We start from the raw sequence: 27,461 nt of genomic DNA, 5'->3' as shown, positions 1-27,461 counted from the left end.
TCCCTTCCCTTTCTCCTTCCCTCCCTCCCTCTCTATCTCTTCCTTTCTCTCCCCTTTCTCCTTCCCTCCCTCTCTCTCTCTTCCTTTCTCTCCTTCCCTTTCTCCTTCCCTCCCTCCCTCTCTATCTCTTCCTTTCTCTCCCCTTTCTCCTTCCCTCCCTCTCTCTCTCTTCCTTTCTCTCCTTCCCTTTCTCCTTCCCTCCCTCCCTCTCTATCTCTTCCTTTCTCTCCCCTTTCTCCTTCCCTCCCTCTCTCTCTCTTCCTTTCTCTCCTTCCCTTTCTCCTTCCCTCCCTCCCTCTCTCTCTCTTCCTTTCTCTCCTTCCCTTTCTCCTTCCCTCCCTCCCTCTCTATCTCTTCCTTTCTCTCCCCTTTCTCCTTCCCTCCCTCTCTCTCTTCCTTTCTCTCCTTCCCTTTCTCCTCCCTCCCTCTCTCTGTCTCTCTCCCTCCCTCCCTCCCTCTCTCCCTCTTCCTTTCTCTCCTTCCCTCCTTTCCTCCCTCCCTCTCCCTCCCTCCCTCTCCCCTCCCCATTCGGCTGCCCCTGACTGGAAGTCCAGCAGGAGTCCCAGAACACACTGCTGCTAAGAAGTGCTGAGCTCCAGGTCTACCAGGCGCCCCAGCCTGCTCACCACTACCTGGGACGGAAGTGCTGCCGGGGCTGCCGGGGCCTCCCAAGCCAAGCCTCCAGGTGGCTAGAGAAGCCCTGGAAAGGGCCAAGAGCTGCAGGCAAGCGGGTCCTGCTGGGGGTCCCGCTTAGGGCCTCAGCGGGCATCTGGAAGAGGTGCCCCCCCCCCCGCGGCCCTCAGGAAGGCCAGGAGGAGGCGCCGTGTGGGGCGACGGGTGGAGGGGGGGAGCCGGCCAGGGGGCCCTTCCTGGCGGAGCCTCCGGGCTCCCCACCTGTTGGCCCTCCGAGGGCCGGCGAGCCAAGAGAGGAGAGTCTTTAATTAGCTTCCACTTGGCGCGGAGCCCCGGCAAATGGATTAGTCGTGGTGGAGGCCACGAGGCAGTTTATTTCTCTCTTAAAGTGGGATTACAAGGCCCAGGGTTAGGGGCCAGACCCCGCCAAGGCCGCGCTGTCTGCTGGAAGCTCCGAGCGGAAAGGGAGGCCCCCCGGCTGGGTGGTCCCGGACCAGTCGGTCTCCAGGAGCCGGCTTGAGGGCCAAATCAGGCTAGGAAACGTGCTCCGTAAGCCTGAAAAGTATGAATGAGGCAGCTGGGTGGCTCCGTGGAGGGAGGGCCAGGCCCAGAGACGGGAGGTCCTGGGTTCAAACGTGGCCTCAGACACTTGCCAGCTGGGTGACCCTGAGCAAGTCCCTGAGCTCCCACGGCCTAGCCCGGTCCTTGGGTCTGCGCGTCCCTAAGGCAGGAAATGCATTGAAAAAGAAGAGCCTGTAGTCCCAGCAGGCCTCTGGGAGCCACAGAAATAAGAGGGTCCCTGCGGAGCTGCTCACTGGCTGCGGGAGGAGGGAAGGCAAAGAACGTGAATCAAGGAACTGCGGAACCCGCCTAAAGCAATTAATTAAATAAAAATGTCAAAGAAAGAAAGAAAGAAAGAGGGCCAGACCGGGCGCCTGAGTCCCGCCGCCAGACCAGATGTGATAACTCCGAGCTCCCCAAAGGTCAAGAGTACTGAGCCGCCAGCAGGCGGGACAAGGGCTGGGAGGGTACAAGCAGGACCTTCCCATTCACAGCCCCACCGCGAGAGTTTACTGCCTAGTCAGCCAAGAAAGACCAGGGAGGACGGGACCCGCCGCAGGCAAGATGAGGAAAGGCCAGGCAAGGGGGGGGGGGGCGCTCTGCAGAGAGAAGGTAGAGGGGGGCTGGGAAGCAACCGGAGGGAGGGGAGGAGGGAGAGAGGAAGGGAGGGAGGGAGGGAGAGAGGGAGGAAGGGAGAGAGGGAGGAAGGGAGGAGAGAGGGAGGGAGGAAGAGAGGGAGAGAGGAGAGAGGGAGGGAGGAAGAGAGGGAGGGAGGAAGAGAGGGAGGTGGGAAGGGAGGAAGAGAGGGAGGGAGGAAGAGAGGAGAGAGGGAGGGAGGAAGGGAGGAGAGAGGGAGGGAGGAAGAGAGGGAGGGAGGAAGAGAGGGAGGTGGGAAGGGAGGAAGAGAGGGAGGGAGGAAGAGAGGAGAGAGGGAGGGAGGAAGGGAGGAGAGAGGGAGGGAGGAAGGGAGGGAGAGAGGAAGGGAGGGAGGAAGAGAGGGAGGGAGGAAGAAAGGGAGGGAGGAAGAGAGGAGAGAGGGAGGGAGGAAGGAAGGGAGGGAGGGAGGAAGGGAGGGAGGAAGAGAGGGAGGGAGGAAGGGAGAGAAGGAGGGAGGAAGAGAAGAGAGAGGGAGGGAGGAAGGAAGAGAGGGAGGAAGAGAGGGAGGGAGGGAGGAAGAGAGGGAGGAAGAGAGGGAGAGAGGGAGGGAGGAAGGAAGGAGGAAGGAAGGGAGGGAGCTGCATCAGTGTGGGATGCTAAATGATACTCTGGGGGGCTCGGCACCCAGCAGGCGTCACCCCCTCCAGGACTCTGGCCTCAATTCCCGGCTGCTTTGCAAAGAGCAGTGACTAGAGCCAGGAGATGCCCAGCGTGGGGCCAGGGAAGATGATTCAAGGACTCCGAGGCCTGAGCTTCAGCAGCGGCAGCTGTTTGAAATATGCCTGGAGCTTCCTCCTCTCTCTAACTCAGCATCAAAGGCAGCTCAGAAGGGAGCTAAATCACCTCCTGACTCCTGGGAGGGAGTAGAGAGAGGGGAGGGGAGGGGAGGGGAGGGAAGAGGTCTCCCACCTGCAGGAGGCAGCCAGGAACACTCTGCTTTGGTCCTAAAGGCCAGGAGCCAGCACCTACTTTCTGAGCCTCCACAGATACCAAGCCAATAGGGGCTCTACTACAGGACTGGGCCTGGAGTCAGTAAGACCTGAGTTCAAATCCAGCTTCAGCTGTATGACCCTAGGCAAGTCATTGCATGGCTGCATGCCTCAGTTTCCTCAACTGTAAAATGGTGAAAATAGCAGCACCTACCTAAGAGTTGTTGTGAGCATAGAATGAGATATTTTTAAATAACTTGAGCACAGTGCTGGGTGCTTAACAATGTTTCCTGCCTTCTCTGCTGGACCTGGAGCTAGGAAGGCCTAGGTTCAAATTCCACCTCAGAGGTTTTCTAACTCTGTGACCCTGAACAAATGACATCCTGGCCCCTTCTTGTCTCATAGTTTATTCCAACACAACTGACACTCCGTCTCTCTCCCTCTCTCTGTCTCTGTCTCTCTCTCTCTCTCTGTCTCTGTCTCTCCCTCCCTCTCCCCCTCCCCCTCCCCCTCCCCCTCCCCCTCCCCCTCCCCCTCTCCCTCCCCCTCCCCCTCTCCCTCTCTCTCTCTCTCACACACTTCCACAGAAACGTAACTACCATCAATCATTACCAAAATATGAAACTGTGCAGAGGAAGAGGACCTGACAGACAGACGTGAGCCCAGGCTGTGGATTCAAATCTCGGCCCTGCCACTGGAAGGCTGGCCTCTCGGGCCTCCGCTTCCTCACCTTGGAATGAGGGGGGCGGAGGAGGGACGGGAAGGTGTTCTGGAGGAGAACTTTGTGCCCGGCACAGTGCCGGGGGCCACCGTGAGGAGCCAAATTTAGAGAGGAGGACATGGAGGCAGACCCACCCGGGTCACGCAGATCGGGAGGATCAGAGGTCAGACTTGAACTCAGATCTTGCAGATCTCCACGGAGCCACCTGGCTGGGCTCTTTCAAACAGCACCTTCAGCTCGTGGGTGAAAGAACCTTCCCAAGGGCACGATGTGGCCCGCGATGCCACCAGGAACCCTCCAGGCTGGCTCCAGACTGGCTTCCTGAGCTTTTGCTCCATTGTCCCCCCAGGGGCAAACCCGCCCCCCTTTCCTTCTCTGTAGCCCCAGGATCCGGGAGGTGCTTAAGAAACTTCGGCCAATTCACTGACTGCTCTACAGTTTAGGAGAACTTTTCTATGGCATCAGAAAGACTTGAGTTCAAATCCTGCCTCAGACGCTTATTGGCTTTGGAGCTCTGGGCAAGATCTCTGCCTCAGTTTCCTCACCCTGGGGGATTGCGGTTGTGACATTTAGACGAGATGATATTGTGCTTGGTGTTCCCACCCCAATGCACCTCTGGCCTCTCGGGCCCTCGCAGGACTCTCTCCCCAAATCTCAGAGGGTGCGGAATGCAGAGAAAGTGGGGAACCCTGGGCAGGGCGAGCCTCACGCCGGGAGGCAGGCACTCCTGGATTCCTGGTTCCAGCTCCCGAGAGAGCTGCTGGGCCGTCCCCCCGGGGGAACCCAAGAGTCCTGGGCCCCAGACACCCCCTCGCACCCAGGAGGATCCTCCCTCCTTATTAGCAGGGATAACGATGCTTTGCCCAGCTCCGGGGGTGTCAAGAGGATTAATTAGCCGTGGATAACGACTCTGCAGGAGGGTGCCGGCAACAATAACAATCTGAGGTGCCCCCTCGGGCCCCCTTCCGGGACGCCTGGCTCCCCACTCTGCCCCGCCCCGGCCCCGGCAGCAAGCTGCAGCCTTTTGGAAAGGACGGCCATCGAGGACAGTGACTGACCCACATGGCAGGGAGGAAAGGGGGGGCCTCCCCCCTCAAGAGCAGCCCCCCATGTCCCCCAACCCTGCTCCAGAACTAGCAAAGGCCTCCTGTGGGGCTGGGGGATTCGGAGGGGAAGGAGGAGAGGAAGACCCGAGTTCCAATCCCCCCGTGATCCTTGTTAGCTGTGGAAGGAGGAAGGTCAGAAGATGGGGAGAAGGAGGGAAAGCCCCCCCCACGCTGGCCCCCTCCGACTTCTCCAGGGTCATCTGGCTGGGGCTTGGGCAGCACCGAGAGGGCCTCCCCCTCCTCGCCTCCGTCTCCTGGCCTCCTCCAAGTCTCTAACAGGAAGCCCTCCCTGATTCCCTCATGCTGCCTTCCCTCTGCAGAGAGCCAATTCCGCACAGTGTCCCCAAAGTCTTGGGGCCGGTTTAAACCACCGAAGCCCCTCCACGGGGCCCAAGTGCCCAGGCTCTCTCGGGACACAGCATGGATCTGTCCACAGGGCTGGCGAGCCGTCTCCAAGACCCACCCCCGATTCTGGCCTCCATCCTGCCGCGCTCAGCCGTGCCCGAGGCTTCCTGAACCCATTTTCTGGGCAGATGAGGAAACGGAGGCAAACGGGGTGGCAGGACCTGCCCAGGGACACCCAGTGGGGAAGGGTCTGAAGCTGGATTTGAACTCGGGTCCTCTGACTCCAAGACCAGCGCTCTCTGGGGAGCCCCCGAGGGGCCCCAACTCTGAGGCCCGTCTGGGCTTTTCTTGGCAGACCTGGAACGCAGCCACGACCAAGGAACGACCGGAGCCGCGGCACGGGAAGGGTCTGGGTGGCAGACGAAGAAATGGGCCCGGTGCGGAGAGGCTGCGGCAGGACTGGAACCCAGGCCTTCCGGGCTCCCAGGCCAGTGCTCGCGCCCCTTCCCCGCCCGGGCCCTGGCTCCCGGGAATCAGTCAAGGCGGCCCCAGATGGGCCGCACCAGTCAGGCTTGGCCCCTCACGGCAGACAGAAGGTGGGGGGCTGGGGGGAGACAGGGGCCCCGGCTGAGCCCCCGGCATGCTCCAAGGCCCGGCCCTGCCCACTGCTCCCAGGGGCGCCCCTCCCCCTTCAGAAAGCCGTAACACCAGGCACAGCCCTGCCCGGAAGGGGCCCGCCGGGCTCAATTTCGTCTTCAATTACACATGGGGAGGGGAGGGGCGCTGAGGTCACTCCTGCCTGTCCAGAAGGGGAGGGGACACTCCCCAAATCAACACCTTCCGGTCCTCTGCCAGCCAACCCGGGGACGAAAGATGCCCCCCCCCCGGCCCCCAGCCTCTGCCACCACCAGACAGGGCATCCTGGCCACCCTGGGAAGGCAGGCCCACACGCATGATGATCCCCACTTGGAGGCTCGGTGACCCTGGGTAAGTCACCACCTCCATCTGCCTCAGTTTCCTGGCAGGGTTGCTTCGAGGGTCAAAGGAGAGAAGGCAGACAGCAGGTGCTCCACAAATGATCTTTCCCCTCCCCCTCCCAGCCCAGGGGGTGGCGGCAGTTCCCCATCAGGGAGTCTCTCTACAACCTCCGATTTCTAACCCATTTATACTGTCTAGACTCCTCTCTGGACTCATCTTGCCAATAGAATGTAAGCAACAGGCAGGGGCCGGTACACGGATGTCTCCGTATCCTGGCCAGAAGCACAGTGCTTGGCCCAAAGGGGGGAGCTTCATAAACATCCGTTGGTGATGGCTGGACCTCCAGTGGGCATATCTGCCCATTTTAAGGGGCCTCTGTTGCTCCCGGAGAAGGGAGCCTTGTCCTCCCACCTCACCAATTCACTTTGGGGGAGACCCTCCTCACTGGAGGCGCTCCCCAAAGGCTCTTCTCTGGCCGCCGACCCTCACACCGCGGCTTGGATGTCCACACCGAGCCCCTGGGTGGCCGGAGCGGGAGCCTTCACTCACACGGAGCGGCATGATGCCGTCCAGAGCCAGGCCCAGCCCCTTTTCACGCGCGTCCAATCTAATTTTCCCCCATTAATTGAAAACCAGAGCCACACATGGACAAAAGCTGCCAGCTCTGGTTGCTGTCGGTAAGCCATAGAAATGTAATAAAAGGCGGAGGAGGGAGGAGGAGGGAGGGGGCATTACACACCGCCTGACTTGACTCTTCTAGCTATGGAAGGCACCTTTGAGGCCAACCCCCTCATTTTAGAGAGAAAGAAACAGAGGCCCAGAAAAAGGCCCAAGGACTTGTCCAAGGTCCCACAAGCAATATGAACCAAAGGCAGGATTTGAACTCAGGCTTCAGGATTCCAAGTTCTGCTCTCTCTTTCCACTGTGAAAAGAAAAGAAAAGGGCCTCACCCTACAGGATGGAGAAGAATTTCAGGGAGATGACAGCAACACAGATTTCAGCTGGAAGGGACCTCAGAGGTCATCTAGCCCTTGATACCTCCTTCCCCTTGGGCTCCGTCCCCGGGCCTTCTCCTCTCGATTATCCTGGCCCCTCCCTCTCTATTATTTCACTTGGGCAGCTGGGGGCTTCCAGGTCTAGAATCAAGAAGAGCTGAGTTCAGATCTGGCTGTATGACCCTGGGCCAGTCACTTCACCCCGATTGCCTCAGTTTCCTCATCTGTCAAATGAGCTGGAGAAGGAAGTGGCCAACTGCTCGGGTATCTCTGCCAAGACCCCAAATGGGGTCAGGAAGAGTCGGACTGGACTGAACAACAACAACAATTACTTCACTTGGTGATCTCATCAGCTCCCATGGATTTAATTACCATCTCTATGCTGATGATTCTCAAATCTACTTATCCAGCCCTAACCTCTCTGCTGACCTCTAATCTTACATCTCCAACTGCCTCTCTGACATCTGGAAATGGGTGTCCAGTAGCTATCTTAATGTCCAAGATGGACTTCATTAGCTGTCCTCCTAAACCCTCCCCACTTCCTCCTCTCCCTCTCACTGGAGAGGGCAGCACCGGCTCCCAGCTGGGAGTCAGCCCGGACGCCACCTCGCCATCGCTTGGCCCGTCATGTCCAATATGGTGCCAAGGACAGCCAGTTTCACCCCAAACGTGCCCCGCCCCCACTGACACTGTCACTAGCCTGGTACAGACCCTCATCACCTCTCAGCTGGCCTACAGGCTGGGGGTGCCTCAAGTCGCTCCCCACCCCAGTTCCTCCCCCATTTAGCCACGAAAATGCTCAGGTCCCACCATAGCATCCCCTTATTCAATCAGCCCAGTGGCTCCCTATCACCCCCAGGAACAATATATATATATAAAATCCACCCTCTGGCATTCAAAGCCCTTCCCTCCTGTTACCAGTGAACTGTGCTGCATCCTCTTAGACGGCTCTAAATCTGTTCTGAAGACTGACAAGTTAGCCAATCCTTCCCCTACGTTAGGGGATAGGCCTGCCTTTTATTGTTTATTTTTTACTCTTACCTTCTATCTTACAATCAATACTATTGATTCCAATACAAATCTATAGTACTGGTTCCAAGGGAGCAGGAAGGACTAGGCAGTGGGGGTTAAGTGACTTGCCCAGGGTAACACAGCTAGGAAGTGTCTGAGACCAAAAGGACCTCCCTAGGCCAGGGTTGGTGCTCTATCCACTGTGCTACCTGGCTGCCCCTTTGGTGAAGTTTGGATTATTATCAGCATGACAAGTTTCCTAGAAGAAATGGCATCCAAGCCGGTCCTTAAAGGATGGCTGATTTCCAAAAGGAAAATGGCTTCTTGAAGGCAGAGATAGTTTTTCTTTTATCATTATATCCCTAGCACCCAGCACTGGGCTCGGAACATAGCAGACACTAAATAAAGTCTTAATTGATTGATGGAAAAAGGAGGAAAGAGAAAAATAGAATTTAGAGCAGGACCAGTCTCTTTAAGGATGATGTAATTCAACTCTAATTTTGGAGGAAGAAGATGAGACCCAGGGCAATTTGCCCAACATCACACAGCTAGGAGGAAAGTCAGGACTCAAGGCTGGGCCTTTTGGGTCTACTGGCATCAAGTTGAGTCCTCTCTTGGTTACCACACAGGTTTCCTCCCTCCTAGGAAGACAGGTAGGTACAAGGGAAGGTCCACTCCTTGTCTAGATACACCCATTCATTTCCATTCAAAAGAAGGCAAACTATTGGTGCTGAAAGATCCTGACTACCTTGGGAAGGAAAGCACAGGAAAGCATGACTACCTTGGGAAGGAAAACACAGGCCTGGAAGTCCCCAGTGACACAGATGGTCAGGCCACAACTAACTGCCCTTGACCGTCACAGAAACAAGAGTCTCAGTCAGACGGAATCTTAGCTAGTCCAAGTCACACCTCAGCAGGATGCCCCCAGACAGCTTCCCCTCTAGTCACTCCAGCCTTCCCCTGCAGACTCCACTGAGGGGAAATGACTTTCCTAAGGGGATCCATCATCCACGAACTAAACTTTTCTTGTGCCTTCAGTGAGTCCTTGAAGAAGTAACAAGGAGAGAAGCCTGCCACCCTTGTGGTCAGATATTTCAGGGAAAAAAGGCAAAAAACAGAGAGCTCCCTTGTACATCCACACCCCAAGACTATTGTGGGTAAAGGACCTCAATGATGTAACTCTAACACTATAGACGGCAATCCAGATGGAAATCCCCTGATGTCCATGTACCACATGAGCACACACACACACATGCATGCCTTCATTCCCCAGGAAAGAGATAGCCTCTCTTTCCTTTGCCATAATGTGACCTGGATGGTGGGGCTTTGCTCATTGCGAAAGCGGAGGACAAGATGCTGCCCCTCCTCATCTCTAGCTTTCCTAATTTGTGCCTCTGCTTCATGAGCTCCCCCTGGGCCAGGGGGCCCCTTTCCTCCCAGACAAGCTCAGCCGGGAGAAGCACCCTTGCTTCACCCAGACCCTACTGGTGGCAAGCATCAGAAAACACATTTAAATCAGAAATGACAGCTAAAACAATTTATGGGGATAGCTTAGCTCCGGAACACCTCCCCCAGGCTTGTCCTGCTCCCCTCTCCTCTCCTCCTACACCCCCCTTCCCTGACTGCATGTACTCCCTGCCCTAGTCATAACAGTAGGGTTCTGAGGCTTCTCCATCACTGATCATGCCCCCTCCCTCAAGACCACACTGATCACTGCAGATGTTCCCACACCTACAGGGAAGGGAGCATCTTCACAGTAGTCTGATGGTCCCTCTTTATCCCCAGCCCAAACACTGGAGAGCCCTGCCTAAGGAGGGACAACAGAAGGCAAGGACCAGGAAGGATGAAGGCTTCCTGGGTTCCACTAGAACCAGGAAGGTAAGAAATTTCTCTGCTCCAGGCCTGCCTCCCTCCCACCCTCCTAAAGCTTACCCTGTGGGCAATGAGAGCTCCTGAATGATTGGTTCAAGGAGCCAACCCTCTCCTCTCTAAGCTTATTTCCTCCAAGCAACATGCTGAAGCAGCCAGAGTAAGACCTGGGTCTGAATCCCACCCTTACCTTCAGCTGCTAGATTAAAATCTGAGTTCAAATCTCTCACCCTTATCTTCAGCAGCAAGAATAAAACCTCAGTTCAAATCCCATCCTTACTTTCAGCAGCTAGAATAAGAGTTCAAATCTTACTTTACCACCAGCTCTGGGACTCTGTGTCAAATCTAGAGCTAAAAGGGGGCCTCGGATGACCATCTCATCCAACTCTCTCATTTTATGGATGAGAAAACTGAGGCCTGGAAAGGTTATTGATCAGAGCTGGGATTTGTACTGAGGGCTCATACCTCCAAGTCCACCAACCTGCCCTAGTTATTTCTCTATCATCTAATACCCTAGACCAGTGATGACAAACCTATGGCACAAATGCCAAAGATGGCATGCAGAGCCCTCTCTGTGGGCACAAGGGTGCCCTTCCCTCCCCTGCCAGAATTCATTACTAGAAACACAGAGGGACTTGGGAAGAGCTGTTCCCTTCCCCCTTTCCACTATGCCTGATGAAATTTTTTCATATCACCCACCCCACTGCCCAGCAGCCCAATGGGAATGCATGGGGAGGGGCGGGGTGAGGCAGGCAACTCACAGGTGGCAGAGCTGGAGGGAAGTGGAATGCTCAGGTCACTTCCTATGAGCACTTTTCTCCCTCTCTATACGGGGTAAGGGGGGCACAGCGTGTGGTCTTGGGGAGAGGGGGGACAGCAGCACTGGGTGGGAGGGGGCAGGGTTTGGCACTCCATCTCTAAAAAGTTTGCCATCACTGCCATAGATGACCTCTCTCCCCAGCTTGAGGCTTTCCCCATACCAGGACCCAGCAAAATATATGACAAGGATTTTAGCAAACTGGAAGTCAGAAGCTAAAAGTGAGTAAGTGACTGATCCAAGGTCACAGAACAAAGGGGGGGAAACAAAGGCCCAACAATGAATTTCTAGGCACAGATCCCGGAGGCTCCCTTCCCATTCCCTACTACGACCATGGAGAGAACAGCTGGACAAGATGATAGATGGACCAGGGTTAATGATGGTCAGGCACAGCCTTAGCCAAATCATGGCCAAGCTGAGGTCAGACAACCAGGAGTTCCCTGGTGTATCCCCCCCTGAATAACACTTCATCCTCAAACTAAGGGGCCTATGCTGGGGTTTCCTCTCTTATCTAATCAGCTTGGCAGCTTAATTTAATTAAGACCGATGTTGTGTGCCCCAGCGGTCACGAGCCATGTCCAGCACAGATGGTGGGAGCCCAAGTTTCTCCAGAAGCCAAGACAGAGACTATTGTGGGCAGAGTCAGATTCCTTCAGGGGACCACAGCCTTCTGAAGCGAACAGGAAGAGGGTCTCTGGCTCTAACCAGCTAAATTGTGTTCCCCAACCTCTTGATCCACCCAGAGAAACTTGTCAGGGTCCCCATCCTTCCTCCCTTCCCTGACAGCTCCTCCCTCATTCTAGTCATCCAGAAATCTCCACCCCTGTCTAGCCAGGCCTAGGCCTCTAGCCTCCACTTTCCTAACCTGTGAAATGGGGAGGCTAATTGCACCTACTTCAAAGGAATGTTGTGAGGTTCAAATGAAAGAATATACAAAAAAGTGTTTAGCACAATGCTTGGCACATAGTAGGTTCTGTGTAGATTCTCAGACTCTCTCCCCAAAAGACCAGATATTAGCCACCTACTAGGGGCAAAGGCCTCTGCTCAGCCTGGGGTAACAGGGACAGAGCCAGGATTTCTCACCCCGCCACGGAAGGAGACCCCATCCCAACAGAAAGGGAAAAGTCATGAGACCACCAACGTCCAGGAAAAGGGAGGAAATAATCTCCTATGAGAGTTGGGCAAAAGGAAGACCTGGGAGCGAGTGTACTCTCTGTAAAGTGAGCGACCTGGAGAGCTCGCTGAACTGAGCAGAAGAGGAAAGCAGAACGGAGGAAAAACAGAGCCAAGGGCCACCCCAGTGGGGTCAGTCAAAGTCACAAGAGGCAGCCAAGATCCTGGTCCAGGTTCAAAGATAGCATCCTCTCTTCTGTTATCCACAGAGAGACCAACTGTTGTTTTTTGGCTTTCTAAACCGTTACCTTCCATTTTAGAATCAGGACTGTGGATCAGTTCCAAGGCAGAAAAGTGGTATGGGTTAAGTGACTTGCCCAAGGTCACCCAGCTAGGAAGTGTCAGAGGTCACATTTGAACCCAGGACCTCCCATCTCTAGGCTTAGCTTTCAATCCTCTGAGCTAGACTGATGTTTTTTTCAGAGAATCTACTTTGTGGGGCTTTTTAAAGGAGTTTAATAGTCCTGTTAAGTATTCATCCTTCCAAATTCTAAGTTCTATTTCTGTACTATTAGATGACAACGAAAACATGGCAAGTGTTGGCGGGGCTACAGAAAAGTGGGCACATTAGGACCGTGTTGGTGGAGAAAATTGACCTGCACTGGGAGGGGAGGTACGTGGGTGTCTGGATGTTGGGGCCGGGGGGGGGAATGCCCGCTACATCAAAAGGAAGTCTATCGACCAAAATTAGAGAAAAAAAGGAGAATTCCCCCCAATTCCTTGTTTCCTCCATCTTTCTGCCTGCCATTCCCACCCCATCCTCAGCCCTGGGACTGTTTAATGGGGTAGGAACAGCAGCAGAAGGGCCCTGGGGTGCCTGGTGGGGGCACACGGGCCGCTCCGAGCCCAAACCCAAGCCCTGCTCGCTGGCTTTTCAAAACCCAAAGCCTCCCAGATCACTGTCCTTCCTCCTCCCCCCTTTCCTTTTGGCCATCACGGTGCAGTCTGTGAACACGGAGAAGCCAATTATTCATGGCTCATGAATGCCACCAAGTCAAATAGAATTTAATGGGCAAGCATGTGATATTCCTGCTTGAAACTTTACATATGAATTAAGCACATCTGGGTTTCATGAGGCACAGAAGCAGATTTATGGAGCTCCAGCAAAAGCCCCTTGTTACTTAAGACTTTTATTCCACTAATAAACAGGCTGATTTATTGGCTGGGGAGTTAATGAGGCCTCCGGCTACGCTGATCTCTGGCACCCCCTGGTGGGAGGCTGCCCAGGGGGCTGGACCCTGCCCCAGGGCCTAGAGGGCACTTCCTGGGTGACGGCCAGGGGCTCAAGGCCTATAACCTAGCAGGCGCAGGATATTGGCTCACCCTCATTTCCTTGGGACTTCTGACCCCAACCTGCTTCCCAACGGTCCAAGTTTGGTCTGGAAATGACCAGTGCCCCTCGAGAGAAAGAGGGAGGCACTGAGAGAGGAACAAACTAAGTGGCTAGAAAACACTGGGGCAAGAAAAGGCATTAAAACTGGCCCTGTTGGGGGTAGCGGGGTGGATAGACGATCAAGTTTGGAGAGAGGAAGTCCTGGGTTCAAATCTGACCTCAGATACTTCCTAGTTGGGTAAACCCAGCTAAGTCACTTCACCCACTGCCTAGTTCTTATAGCTCACTGCCTTGGAACCGATACTTAGCATTGATTCTAAGATGGAAGGTCAGGGGTCAAAAATACAAAATAAACCAGAGCCGTCTAAAAGCTTTTAGACCGAGAGCCAGGAGGAACTTCAAAGGCCAACTAATGCAAATCCCTCCTTTTACAGATGAGGAAACTGAGGCCCACAGAGGTGGAGGGCCTTGTCTAAGATCACCAGATAATTTAGTGGCAGGGGCAGGATTTGCACCCACCGTTCTTCCCAGGACTTTATGGCAGGGCCCAGACTCTGGAATCAGCAGATCCTGGTACAAAACCCAGCTGTGATACGTTGGCACGCGGGTGCCCTAGGACAAGCACCACCCCTGTCCAGGCCTCAATTTCCCCCTCTGTAAAACGGGGAGGTTGGCGTGGAGGCCCCTCCCAAGCTCTCCTCCAGCCTGAGCACCCCGAGGATCACAGCCCCAAAGGGCGGGCAGCTCACGAACACGGGCTGCCCAGCCACTGGCTCCAGAGTGGCGTCCAGTCTTTGGAGGCAGCAGGCAAAGGCCCAGAGGAGGAACCTCCCTTCCAGCGGGCCCCTGCGACCCGCCCGGCACAGGGCTGTGTGCGGCACAAGAGGGCGCCGCCAGCTTCCTCGCTCTCCCCCAGCCGTGCCCAAAGGCACCCGCTGATCAAGGGGTGACCCGCCCCCGTGGCTGGCGCAGGAGCGTCCTGAAGGCCCCCAGCGCTCAGCCTGGGCCCCACAGGCTCTCCGGGAGGGCACAAGGATCCGGGGACTCGCACTCACCGGCGTTCACGATGGCGTCCACCTCCAGCTTGGTGATGTCCCCGCGGAAGAGGGAGAGCTTCTCGTTCAGGGCCTTGTCCTTTCTGTACTGGGGCTCCTCGGCCTCCTTCCCTGCGGCCCCTGGAACGACCAGAGCAGCCCATGGCAGGGCCCCGACTCCTCCCCCGCCAAGGCTTCCCCTCTCTCGATCTAGAGCCGGGGAGACCCGGGTTCGAGTGCTGCCTCTGCCTTCCTCTCCCGCCCCCCACCAAGGCCTGCGCTCACTGGTCCCTTCTCTGCCCCTGCTGGGAGCCACCCAAGGGCGCACCGGGGGCATCCGAGGAGGGCGTCTCCTCACCGTACCTTTGGCCATCTCCTTCCAGGTCGGGATCTTCTTCAGTCTGATAAAGTCTCGGCAGAAGTAATGCTCCTCCCTCTGCTTGTCGCTCAGGCCCTTCAGAAAAGCTGCCAGAGACAAGATGGAGGGGAAAACTCGCCTGAAGTCACAGGAGCCTCCCCAGGGCCCGGGAAGCAAAAGGGGCTCCAACTGGAGGCTCAAAGGTTCAGTGACTGGTCCAGGGTCACGCACCCAGGAAGGATCTGCGGCTAGATTAGAACCCAGGACCACCCACCTCCAGGCCTGGCTCCAACCACTGCGCCACCCAGCTTCCCTCCTAGCTTCTGTCTTAGAATCAAGGCTTAATGCTTGAGGGACAGTAAGGGCTAGGCCACAGGTAAGTGACTGGTTCAGGGTCACTCAGCCAGGACGGGTCTGAGGCCGGATTAGAACCCAGGACCTCCCTCTCTGAGCCTGGCTCCCCATCCATGGAGCCCCCCCCCGGCTGCCCAGACTAGATTTGTAAGGGCTGATCCTCCCTTCCACGGGCCGGGGGCCGGGGAGGGGGCTGCCCCTTCTGTGCCTTGCCTCACTATGGTGTCTGTCCCCGGCAGGACAGAAGGGAGACCGCTGCTCTGGCCAGTGTTTCCCAAAGCAGCCCGACCCAGGTCTTTCCCTGGGGACTTGATGGGCCTCCGTTTCCCCATCTGTAAAATGGAGAGCCTGGAGGAAATGGGCCTGATGCGCTAACCCCGAGTGGATTCCACCCTCTGTCCGGCTCCCCTGCCCACGGCCCCCTCCGGGGCTCCTCCGGACCTGCTGCCCTGGGCAGGGGGGCTCTGAGGGCCTGCAAGCTTCCAGGCCAGAAAATGGCCCTGAGGCCTCGGGCACAGCAGGCCAGGCACTGCCATCGGCAGCTCAATGGCACCACCCAGCGGCCACTGCAGAGCCTGCACAGCCCTCCTCCGGCCAGCCATCCGCAGGGAAGGAAGGAGATGCCTGATGACCATCCCCTGCTGGAGCCTCTGCAGTGACAGCCAGGGAAACTGAGGCCCAGGGTGCGGAGAGAGCCCCACCGGCTCCCGGGTCCGACACCCGGAGGCTTTAGGGCTTAGGAAAGAGCGTCCAGCAGAGGTCAGGATCTGTGTGGGCTCCTCTGAGGGGCGTCTCCACCACACGCCCAGGGAGAGCCTCAAGGCCCGGACTGGCTCGTTCCAGGGGAGAAAGAAGCAGCCTCTTCCACTCCCCCCACCCGGCGCCCACCCAGGGGACAGAACTCTCAGCAGGAGCCGGAGCAGAACCGGGCCAAAGCGGGCCTAGCCCTCAGCGTCCCGGTGTCTGTCCAGGGCTCCCGTGAACCCTGGCTGACTCCCCAGGCTCTGGAATGCAGGCAAGAGACAAGCCTCTGCCCAATGTTCTCCCCGAGGTTTGCCTTCCTTGTGAGAGGGGCCAGGAAGTAAAGGCTGGCCTTGAGCCCATCCAGTCTGGGAGACCCTGGACAAGTCACTTACCTCCCCCCCCTTAACCATGCTCCAAGGCAGGCTGTTTGAGGCTGCCTCGGCAGAATGGCAAAGCCCAGAGATCCTTCCAAACAATTTACTTCCCTTTGTATTTTTTTCCGGATTTCAGGCCAATATAATTTTCACCGTCCTTTTCTGACATGTTACATCTGTGTTCTGTCCCTCCTTCCCTCCTCCAGGCAGCAGGATACACGCACATTATCCCACAATAAACATTTCACATTTGCCCTGTTGTGAAAGAACCTCTGCTGGAGGAAAGTCCTCGGAGGAAATCCAGTGCAGAAGGGAGCGGTGCTGGGTCCCTGCTGATGCTCCTACATTGTTGGTGGTACGGGGACACTGTTCTTGTCGAGCTCACTCTGCATCACTTCATGGAATTCTTCCTGGGCTTTGCTGTGTCCTTCTGATCAGCCATTCCTCACAGCCCTAGAAGACTGTCACACACACACAGGCCACGCCACATCCGGCCATTCACCGGCGGAGGGACGTCCCCGCCATTTCTGGTTCTTTGCCACCATGAAAAGAGCCTCTAGAAATATTCTCAGGCGGGATGGGTTCTGCTCCCTTGGCCAGGGGGCCTCCTAGGAGGCTAGAAGCGGTTCAGTGTCCCACAGTTATCACTTCCAGTCCTATTGGCCGGGGGGGGGGGGGGCGCTCACCGCCCATCCCTGTCCTTTGGCCGCTTACCCGTGGCTGTGAGATTTTCCTCAAAGTTTGTGACTATTCGCTTGAGATAGAGAAAGCAGATGAGCCCCATTTAAAGTCTCTTCCCTGCCAGTCAGGGAAGTAGAGACAGGTGGGGTCCACCCACACCTTCTTATTGATGTTCATGGACCCAGCGGAAAACGGGATGAATCCAGTCGGCCATCCCGGAGGGGGAGGCTGAAACCGCCTCTAGACCAGCCGAACGACCAGTGTTCTTCTCCGTCTGAGAAACGAGGTCTTGGAGACGAGAGGATCGAGTCGGACCGTCTTACCGCAACACCCAGTCAGTAAAATATGTGTCCGACGAGCCAATCCGGGCCCCGAGCGAATATAACGCCACGTAATACGTCTATCCTGTCTAAGGACGTGCAGAATAACCACACTGAGAGTCAGAGGCTGCTGGTAGGACGGCGCATAATCATGTCCTATGACTGTAATGGCGTGTTATTACGTGTTCACGTATTACATGGGAACCGACGAGGCCATCCCGGCCGCCCCGGTGGGTGAAGAGAACCCCGACGTCCCCTCCTCGAGGGCTGCTGCAGAGGAGACAGAGTGGCGGGGGGCGGGGGACCCAGGTCTGAATCCCAACTCCGACGTCACCTCGTTGAGCCTCTTGTTTTAGAAACGAGGCGACGGGACCCCGGGGTGGGGGGCAGAAGATACTGGGTGTCCCGGGGAGGAGAGCCAATGGAGGAGTGAAGAAAGACGCCCTCCCTGCCCCGGAGCCTGAACCCACACACAACAGCTAGGCTGCACTCAGGAGGGCCCGCGGAAAGGCCTGACGTTCCCAAAGAGGCAGCAGCAGGGCAGCAGGCAAGGCCCAAAGATCCGGGCAACAAGCAAGGAAGCTTGAATGGAGCAGCAAGTGGATCTTGTAAAGATTAAAACTGAGGGAAACGGAGGCAGGTAGAAATTAGCTTCTCTCTGCAAGGAGTATTATATTTTTAGAGGTTTATCAAAGGTTAAAGATTAAAGAAAATACAGAATAAGAAAACACATGTCTAGGCCTCTGGCCTAGACAACTTACATTATGAAAAGAGCCACGTCTGCTTGCAAGCAGAAGCAGGAAAGAAAAAAAGAGCCTTTTTACAACCAAGTTAAATACCCCATCTCGCTCTCGGCCCAGGTGAGGTTACAAGGCATTCTGGGGAAGTGGAGCAAGGACCTCTGGGGATTGAAGTCCTGGATTCAAGTCTCCATTTTTACAATCTGGGGCCAGAAGACCTGGGTTCAAATCCTACTTAGGATACCTACAAGCTCTAGTGACCATGGGAAAGTTCTTTCCCTTCTCTCCTTAATGGTGTCCAGGACTCGTCCTTCCATACTGCCTTTTAATAATAAATGACTTCACTGGGGTCACTAGGTGGCTCAGTGGATGGAGTCAAGCCTGGAGACGGGTCCTGGGTTCAAATCTGACCACAGTCACTCCGTAGCTATGTGAACCCGGGCAAGTGTTCTTCTGCCTTGGAGCCAATACTTACTATCGATTCTAAGAGAGAAAGTACAGGTTTTTAATGATAACTGATGACCGGGGGTCAGTAATAAAAGTAATCACAACCCTCACTTTCAGGTGTCCTGAGAGAGGGCTTGTCCCCCGTTGGCTTGGCCTTCGAGGCCATAGCCCCGTCTAAGGTTTGCAAACCCAAGCTGCTACTCCATCTTCCTTCCAGTCAAGAAGGCTGCGTGGTGTCTTTGAGGCTGTGTGACCCAATGGAGAACGCCCCAGGATGCTCTGGGCCCTGTAAACCTTGCCGAGGGTCTCGGGCCAATTCTCAACTTCCTGGTGCATAAAATGAGGGGTCTTGTTCCGGCTCCAGCAGTCCAGAAGAAAAACAGCCAAAGTCGGCCAGCCTCCTCCCAGGGGGCTAACAGAACTGCCACCCCTCGCTCTCCTCTGGCCTGAATCCTTTCAGAGACCCCGGAGGTCTCGCGCCTCGGCTCGCCCAGGCTGGAGAGGACAAGGACCCCCAAAGAGACCGCATGGCCCCCTCCTCCTGCAGCCTCGAGCGCGCCGGAGTCCTCGGAGACGCTGTTGCTTTTATCTCGAGAGAATGAGGCATTCCGCAGTTCAGTGAGGCAGGCGGTATAAAAAGCTGCTCACCGGAAATGTTGATGAGCGAGCCTGACCTCGGATGGGGCTCTCTCCCAGCAGCGCAAACGGAGCAGAGCCCACGGGCCCGGGTGGCAGCAGCCAGCACAGCCAGCGCCATAAAGACTCCAATTCAGTGATCTGTTTTAAGAAGTAGCTTGTGCAGAGAGGCTATAGGCCTGGGGCAGACGCAGCTCATATTTCTGGATCAACCTCTTACAGAGAAGTTGCCCGCAGGTCCTAGACCTGTTTTTAAGAAGACCTGGGTTCAAATCGTGCATCATTCCTTGACCAGCCCTGCAACTCTAGCTTTGCCTAATCTCACAAAAATGGAGGTCTTAGTGCCTCAGTTTCCCCACCTATAAAAAGGGGATTATAACAGAACTCTATTCTGGAGGAGCTGGACATGCTCAGATTAAGGTAACAGATGTAAGACCTAGTGTTTAGCAGAGCACCTGGCACACAGTAGGTGCTTAATACATGATCACAGACTGACCAATTGAAGGCACTAATGTGATATGCCAGTAATTATTATGAGATGAATATTATTTATTTGGGCAGCTAGATGGTGCAATGGAATTAAGTCAGGCCTGGAGTCAGGAAGACCTGAGTTCAAATTTGGCCTCAAATACTTCCTAGCTGTATGACCATGGGTAAGACACTTCACCCTTTTTGCCTCAGTTTCCTCATCTGTCAAATGAGCTGGAGAAAGAAACAGATTTGCCAAGAAAACCTCAAAAGAGGTCAAGGAGAGTCAGACAGGTCTGAAAAACCATCATTTATTTAAATGTAAATGAATGCAAGATACATCTAATTCAGTAGATCTACTTTTTCCTTTATTAACAATTTGGTCTCCATTTACAAATATATCCTTCCTAGAAATAAAATTTAAGCTAATCAGGAAAAAAGCTCCAAATCCCTAATTAAATAAATGCAATTAAATCAGTTCTCACTTTCTACCTCACACTCATTTAAGTGGCAAAGACAATAAGAAAATATCCAGTGTTGGAAGAACTGTGAAAAATAGGCACACGGGTTAATTCATTGTTGGTGAAACTGTGGAAACTAAGGTGTGATGGCCTACCACTAAGTGGTGGCGAAATAAATTCTGTTACAGGAATGGAATGGGACACCAGTCCACCATGAAGCAAGTAATTTCAGTGAAACCCAGAAAGATATCTAAACTAACAGTCTACAGGAAGTAGAATCAAAGGTCTAATTGATAACAATAACAACTTGGTAAAGGCTAATAAATTGGAAAGATACCACAAGTCTGATTATCGTAAGGAGCAACCACTATCGCAGAGAATTTATCAAGATCTGCCCTACCTTTGGAACTATGCCCAAAGGGTGCTAAAAGACTGTCTGCCCTTTGATCCATCCATAGCACTGCTGGGTTTGTACCCCAAAGAGATAATAAGGAAAAAGACTTGTACAAGAATATTCATAGCTGCCCTCTTTGTGGTGGCAAAAAACTGGAAAATGAGGGGATGCCCTTCGATTGGGGAATGGCTGAACAAAGTGTGGTCTCTGTTGGTGGATGGAATACTATTGTGCTCAAAGGAATAATGAACTGGAGGGATTCCATGTGAACTGGAAGGACCTCCAGGAATTGATGCAGAGTGAGAGGAGCAGAACCAGGAGAACATTGTACAGAGACGGATACACTGTGGTACAATTGAACATAATGGACTTCTCTACTAGCAGCAATGCAATGCCCCAGGACAATTCTGGGGGACTTAGAAAGAACACTATCCACGTCCAGAAAAAGAACCGTGGGAGTAGAAACGCAGAAGAAAAACAACTGCTTGATCACATGGGTCGATGGGGATATGATTGGGGATGTAGACTCTAGTGCAAATATCAGTAATATGGAAATAGGTCTTGACCAATGATACATGTAAAACCCAATGAAAATGCATGTCGGGCAGGGGGGGTGCAAAACATGAATCTTGTAACCATGGAAAAATATTCTAAATTAATTAAATAAAAATTTCCACATTAAAAAAAAAAAGATCTGCCCTACCTGCCTCCTAACTGGAAGTGATGGATACAAGATGTAGATTAAAGTATATATGGAGACAAGGACTACACTAGATGGCATTTTGGTTTAGTTGGTGGTTTTCCTAACAATTTTCCCCCAATTCTGAGTATGAGCACAGCAGTTAGGGAAATTAAATAGAGGAATGAATGCTCTTCGATCCCACCTCAAAAAAAAAAAAAGAAAATTGATAGATTTTTAAAAATATATTCAATAGAACAGGAGAAAGTGCAGAAGGAATGAGCATAGCTATGAAAGTGCCATGTTAAATTTTTTAATGACCAAAAGAGAGAATCCAGATCTGTATGTAAACCATTTTTATAGTACATATAAAAAGTGTTTCTCATATTTCATGTTCATAAATTTCAAAATTAAAAATAATCAAATACTGTTAAAAAAAAGATATATTCTTCCCCCTTTCCCTTGTACAAAAGATAAAAATAAGACAGCAAACATAGTTAATATCTAGGCCACAAGGGAGATGCCAGCGTACACACCCATAGCCCCCCACTTCAGGGAGGGCATTTCTCCCTGTGAGAATCACCCACTGCCCAGGCTGGCCCTGAGACTCCAGCCCCGTTCCCTCCTCCTAGCATTGGTCTCTTCCCATCCATCCTGGGTCACCCTTGGCAATAAATTCCATTACAGTCACATAGTATAATTGGCTCAGCCAAGCCCCTGCCGATGGGCAGTTGCTCCAGCCCCAACTCTGCTGGTTCCACTGACTTAGACGTAAGTCATTTCTTTTTCTTAAAGGAGAGTATCTGGTCTGAGAGTTGTGGAGCTGCTCGGGGAGCACCCATCCTACCTTGGTCCTAAGTGCAGAGGACTTTTGATCCAGCTCTTCTCCAGCCCCAGGCAAGGAGCTTTAGGTGGCCAGCCTCTCGGGACTCTGAGCCAGGCCGGCAGCAGGCTCTCCCTCAGACTCCCCTTCTACATTGGGGTGACCACCAACTGTACCCCAGGACCAGAGCCATCACCAGGGTGGCCCGATGCTGCAGTAAGGAAGGATGACCAGTAAAAATAAATAGAGCATCTGCTGCATGCATTGCAGTGAAATGGGTCTGTGAACTCCTCAAGGGAACATTCCCTCCAATGATACCAATAGCAGCCCATCCACACTGGGAAGACTCTAAGTGTCCCACACAGGCAGTGAGTTGGTACCACAGGGCACAGAATGCCAGGCCTGGAGTCGAGAGGTCCTGGGTTCCAATCTGACCTCAGCCACTTCCTGGCTGTGTGACTCTGGGCAAGTCACTTAGCCCCCACTTCCCAGCCTTGACTGCTCATCTGCCTTGGAACTATCTAAGATGGAAGGTAAGGTTCAAAATAAAGACACTGACTGCCTAGGCTCTGACATACTGCTGGATGAACAAGCCACAGAGATGACCCACAGGGAAGATAGTGCTAATGTGGAAGGAGCTTGGCCAAGGAGGAGGGAAAGGAGAAAGAGGAAGATGACCCACCTCAGAGGCCTTGGTTTCTTCATCTGCAATAGGAAAAGGAGGAGCCAGATGGCCTCTCAGGTAGCTTCTTAGCTATGATCCTATATGGGGTAGCAGGTGGGTAGAGCCCTGGGCCTGGAGTCAGGCAGACCTGAGTTCAAGTCCAGCCTTAGAAACTTAAGTGATGTGATCCTCGGCCAGTCACATCAACTCTGTCTGCCTCAGTTTCCTCATCAGTGCTTTTGTAAGGATTAAATGAGATAACATTTGGTCCTGAATAAACAACATGAGGCATAAGGTGCTATATAAATATAACTAACACAGCTAACACTAATAGGGCACTCACTATGTGACAGACACCATGCTACGCACCCTTCAGATTATTGACGTTCTTATTTGCTATTATTATTATTATTTTCTACATTTGTCCCCAGCAAACCAAACACAAGGGTAAAAACAAAATGGGAAAAAAAACATGCAAGAGACAGGGTGAGTTCTGAGAAACCAAAAGCCCTAACTGCTCTCTGGGCCAAGTGTCCTGCCACCTGCCCAGTGCCATCGCCACACTCTGCAAGCAAATACTCAGCGAGTGACAGGTGACGCCTCTGCTGACAGAAATAACTGGGGGGAGGGGGGAGGAGAGTCTCTCCCCTTCTCTAGTTCCCCTCTCCCTTCTCATGTCCACTTCTGTCCCCTCACAAAAAAAAAAAGAGATGAAGGAAAAGACAAGGAGGAAAAGGAGAAAGGAAGAGAGGAAGGGACAAAGGGAAGGAAGAGAAAAAAAAGGGAGAGAAGGAAGGAAGGAATAGAAAAAGGAGGGAGAAAAGGGAAGGAAGGAAGGAAGGAAGGAAGGAAGGAAGGAAGGAAGGAAGGAAGGAAGGAAGGAAGGAAGGAAAGGAAGGAAAGGAAGGAAAGGAAAGGAAAGGAAAGGAAAGGAAAGGAAAGGAAAGGAAAGGAAAGGAAAGGAAAGGAAAGGAAAGGAAAGGAAAGGAAAGGAAAGGAAAGGAAAGGAAAGGAAAGGAAAGGAAAGGAAAGGAAAGGAAAGGAAAGGAGAGAAGAAGAAAAAGAATAGGAAGCCAGGGATTTTGTCCAGGGACCTTAAGATCCTGGAGAGGAAGCCTAGGCCTGGCCAGCAGGGCCCCTGGAGACAGCTGCCCTTCATTCAGCTCCCCTTCTCCCTCTCCCCACCATTTGACCTTGTCTGTAGCGGGTAAGGGTGAGCTGAACCTCCCATCTATGCATCTCCAACCCTGGGCCGCCAGGGCTGGGTGACTGGCTCACAGCTCAGCCTCTCTGGTCCTCAATGACCCCCACAGCCCCTTCGGGCTCTTGCCTAAATGCCTGCCTTCCTTCCCCCACAGGCCTGGCCCAAGTTCTATTTCCCATCTGTATTCCTGCACACATCGCAGTACCAGAATACAGTAGGTGCCCACGAGGGAGGCACTCCTGTTACCTCTGTTTCACAGATGGGAACACTGAGGCCCAGAGGGATTCTGTAACTAGCCCAGAGCAGGGGCTGGATCTGAACCCGGCTCTCCCCTCTTCCAGAACCAATGACTTGGTGGACTCTCCCCCGTGCAGGAACTGGGGGAACCTTTATGGCCATCTGCCAACCCTCTGGGCTTACAGAAGGGAAGGCCCATAGCACTGCCCACAGATTCCCTCAGGTTCCAGAGCCACCATTATTCCTACTCCTCTGAGCTTTGTTGTCATTTAGACATTTTCGGTCGGGCCCAACTCTTCATGACCCTGCTGGGGGTTTTCTTGGTAGAGACACCAGAGTGGTGACAACTTCCTCCAGCTCACGTTACAGATAAGGAAACTGAGGAAGAGTCACCCAACTAGAAAGGGTCTGAGGTGAGATTTGAACCCAGGACCTCAGTCTCCAGGCCTGGCTCTATCCTGAACCCCCTGACCCCTTGTTTTCATTTCTACAAAAGATCTGGTCAGGGACACACAGGCAGCAGGGCAGGTTTAGGATCCGGGTCCTCCAAATCTATGTGTCATCTGCACCCGCTCCCCAAGAGCTCCTTGTGTGGCCAAACTGTGCTGAGCAGGAAAGACTCAGAGGGGAAGGGCCAGCTCTGAAGGGACCCCAGGCCAGAAGAGGGACCTCTGGAGGGAGAGGGGCTGCCCCTGGGGTCAGAGCCTGAGAACACATGGGAGAGGCACTGTGGAGACAGGGGAGCCCATCACGGGACGTCTGGTTCAGGGTGTCCAAGAAGAGGCTGCTCATGCAGGACAGGAGCTTGAGCAGAGACTTCCCGGCCCACCGGGTGGCCTCCTTCTCCATGCTGGGACAGCAGCCAGGGACAGGGCGACCCCGGCTCCTCCCTCCCTATCTGAGCCCAAGGACAGAGGGAGACGGAGGGCAGCTTGCCAAGCAGGGCAAGAACCAGCCGGGAGGCCTGGCGGACCAGCCATGGGGGGGAACTTACCCAAAGAGCGTCCCCTCCATGACCACCCCCCAACATACACACATGCCCAGGGGGCCTCCTGAAAGCCCACCATGAGAAAGGGGATCCCCAGCACGGCAGAGGCGGAGGGAATCTCAGACAGAAAGCCTGCAAGACTCCGTGGGTTGGATGCTTAGCTGAGCTGCTTCTCAAACCCCCAAGCCCGGACCCCCAGAACCAAAGCTCCCCTCGCCTCACTGGCCTCTTGGTAGCAATCTTTTTGGCTTTAAAGATACAGACATGAATTTGGCCTCAGACCCTAACTAGCTGGGTGACCCTGAACAAGTCACTTAACCCCCACTGGCCAGCCCTGACCATTCTTCTGCCTTGGAACCAATATACAGCACTGACTCTAAGAGGCAAAGAAAAGGTTTAAAAAGGGGGGGGGGGGGGGGTACAATAGAGATAGAGAAGGTGAGAGGGAAGAAAGAGGCAGAGAGACAGAGAGACAGAGAGGAGGGAGAGACAGAGAGGAGAGAGACAGAGACAGAGAGACAGAGAGAGAGGAAAAGGGAGAGAAGGAGGGGGAGAGAGACACAGAGAAAGAGACAGAGAGAAAGAGAGACAGAGGGAGAGAGAGAGAGAGAGAAGGAAAGAGACAGAGGAGAGAGAGGGAGAGAGAGAGAGGGAAGGAGGGAGAGAGAGAAGGAAAGAGAGAGGAGAGACAGAGAGAGAGAGAGACAGAGAGAGAGAGACAGAGAGAAAGAGAGAGAGAGACAGAGAGGGAGAGAGACAGAGACAGAGAGAGAGAGAGGGAGAGAGACAGAGATAGAGAGAGAGGGAGAGAGACACAGAGAGAGACAGAAAGACAGAGAGCAGACAGACAGAGACAGAGAGGAGGCAGAGACAGAGAGGGAGGATGAGAGACAGACTGAAATAGAGGGAGAGATGCACAGTCAGAGACAGGAGAGGCAGAGACACCAGGAAAGAGACCCATCTATGCTTCAGAGGAATGGGGGGGGGGGGGGGCTCCAAAGTCAGGAGATTTGGGGCTGGGGGGCAGGGCTTGAAGGGCCTTCGGGGTCACCTGGTCAAACCCAGTCCTTTCCTATGGAGCAGGTCTGGCTTCGGACCGGATTCTCGGCCCCAGAAGCAGTGCTTGGCCAAGGCCAGGTCTGGCTCTGGTGCTTGGCCTCAGTTCCCCCGTCTGTACCGCCAGGGGAGGGAAGGGAATGATCGAGGAGTGCCGGCCATCTAGAGAAGGGCCAAAGAGGTCATTCATGGCCGCCCGCTCCCTCCCGCCCGAGCCTGCGGATGGGTTACTAGTTCAGTGAGTTTCCCAAAGTTCCGCAGGTGAGGGAACTCCGGTCCCGGCGCCCAAAGGGGGCGGGGCGGAGGGGGTGGCTGGAGCTGGACAAAGTCTGGCCGGAGAGGGGAGTGGGGGGGGAGACTCATGGGGAGGGGTCAGGCTCCTCCGCCGGCATCCCGTGCTCGCGGGACGCTCCCTCCCTCCCGGTAGTCACCGCCGGGCTCCCCTCTGCCCCTGGGGGTTCGCGCCCCCGAGTGCTCGCCTGGGCGCCCAGGCGGAGAGGTGGCGCTCGCGCCTGGCGCGCAGAGGAGGAGGGTCCCGCCGCGCTCTGGTCCCAGACTCCCAGCCCGAGCGAGTGACGATGGCCCGGGACAAGTGCGCGGAGTTGGGGCGGCCCGGCCCCGCCTTACCTTTGGCCTCCTTCCAGTCGGTGGAGGTGTTGAGGTCCACCTTAGCCGCCATGGCCAGAGGGGCGGCCGCTGCCCAGGTCCGGAAGGTGGCCCCCCGCGAAGCTGCCGCCGCTGACCCGGATCCCTGTGCCCGGCAGAGGCGGCGCAGTGCCAAGGAGGGCTGAGCCCGAGGGCCGCTGCCTGCGCCGGCGCACGTGCCCCGGGGCGCTGGGGGCTCTCCAGCGGCCGCGGCGGCGCACGTGGCCCGGGGGTCCCGAGGCAGCAGGCGGAGGGCGGCGAAGAAGCGCGCGGAGCCGCCCCGCACGGCGCTGAGCAGCCGAGCCCCAAGGCCGGCCCCACGGCTGACCCACGGCATGAAGAAGGCGGCCCTTGCCCCCGCCCCCGGCGCTATTTCGGGAACCCGCGCAGCCACTCGGAGGAGGAGGAGGAGGCGGAGGAGGAGGAGGAGGCGGTGGCTCGGGGGAGCGGCGGGCCGGGCCGAAGCGAGCGGGCGGGCGGGCGATCCCGGGACGCGCCGCTGGGGACCCTGGAACTTGTAGTCCCGCTTGCCGGGAGCCCCGCTCCGCGGCCGCCAGCCAACTTGGCGCGCGCGCACCGGTCCGGCACTGAGGATCCCGCACCGGGCTGGGGCGCTGGGAGCGTTGCCGACCCCTGTAAAGGCCAGGCGGGGGCCGTAGCCCCCAAATAAAGTAGGGGCCCCTCCTGCATCCCTGCCGGAAAGGAAGGGGCCCCCTGGGGCTGGTCGGGTGCACCGTCACTCGGATGCCCTGGAGGAGCTTCAAAAAGGGGGTCAGAGCTGGCCACAGAGCCCCCCTTCTCTGCAAATGGAATGGCCCGATCCCACTCTCACTGGCCCGCCACACTTTGTTCAGTCAGTAGGGACGCTCCCAGCTGGTTACTCAAAAAAAGGCCCCTCGAAATTGGTTCCACTCCATTAGATCCTTCCTCCGCCTGGTATTTCCCAGGGCAGGACCACGCCCCCACTGCGGGCCACTCTCAAGCCAGCTTCCCTAGTCAGGGTCTGGATTCCCGGCCATAGGGGAC

At 55.0% G+C, this 27,461-nt stretch overlaps 1 protein-coding gene across 2 annotated transcripts in view; it reads right to left on the bottom strand.

Annotated features, from left to right (window-relative positions):
* The window catches only part of MACROD1 (mono-ADP ribosylhydrolase 1), a 142,876-nt gene extending 115,769 nt beyond the window's left edge, over positions 1-27,107 (bottom strand). For both annotated transcript variants that reach the window (XM_056801538.1, XM_056801537.1), the window contains exons 1-3: positions 26,418-27,107; positions 14,526-14,627; positions 14,184-14,303 (exon numbers count right to left, since the gene is read on the bottom strand). In XM_056801538.1, the coding sequence (XP_056657516.1) occupies positions 14,184-14,303; positions 14,526-14,627; positions 26,418-26,772 (577 nt within the window). In that variant the 5' untranslated portion in view covers positions 26,773-27,107. The remainder of the gene's footprint in view (positions 1-14,183; positions 14,304-14,525; positions 14,628-26,417) is intronic.
* Between the last annotated feature and the right edge of the window lie 354 nt (positions 27,108-27,461).

This window comes from Monodelphis domestica, chromosome 6, assembly GCF_027887165.1.
Source record: "Monodelphis domestica isolate mMonDom1 chromosome 6, mMonDom1.pri, whole genome shotgun sequence".
NCBI lineage: Eukaryota > Metazoa > Chordata > Mammalia > Didelphimorphia > Didelphidae > Monodelphis > Monodelphis domestica.
Note: the sequence above shows the minus strand (reverse complement) of the source record. Positions and strands in the feature narration are given on the sequence as shown.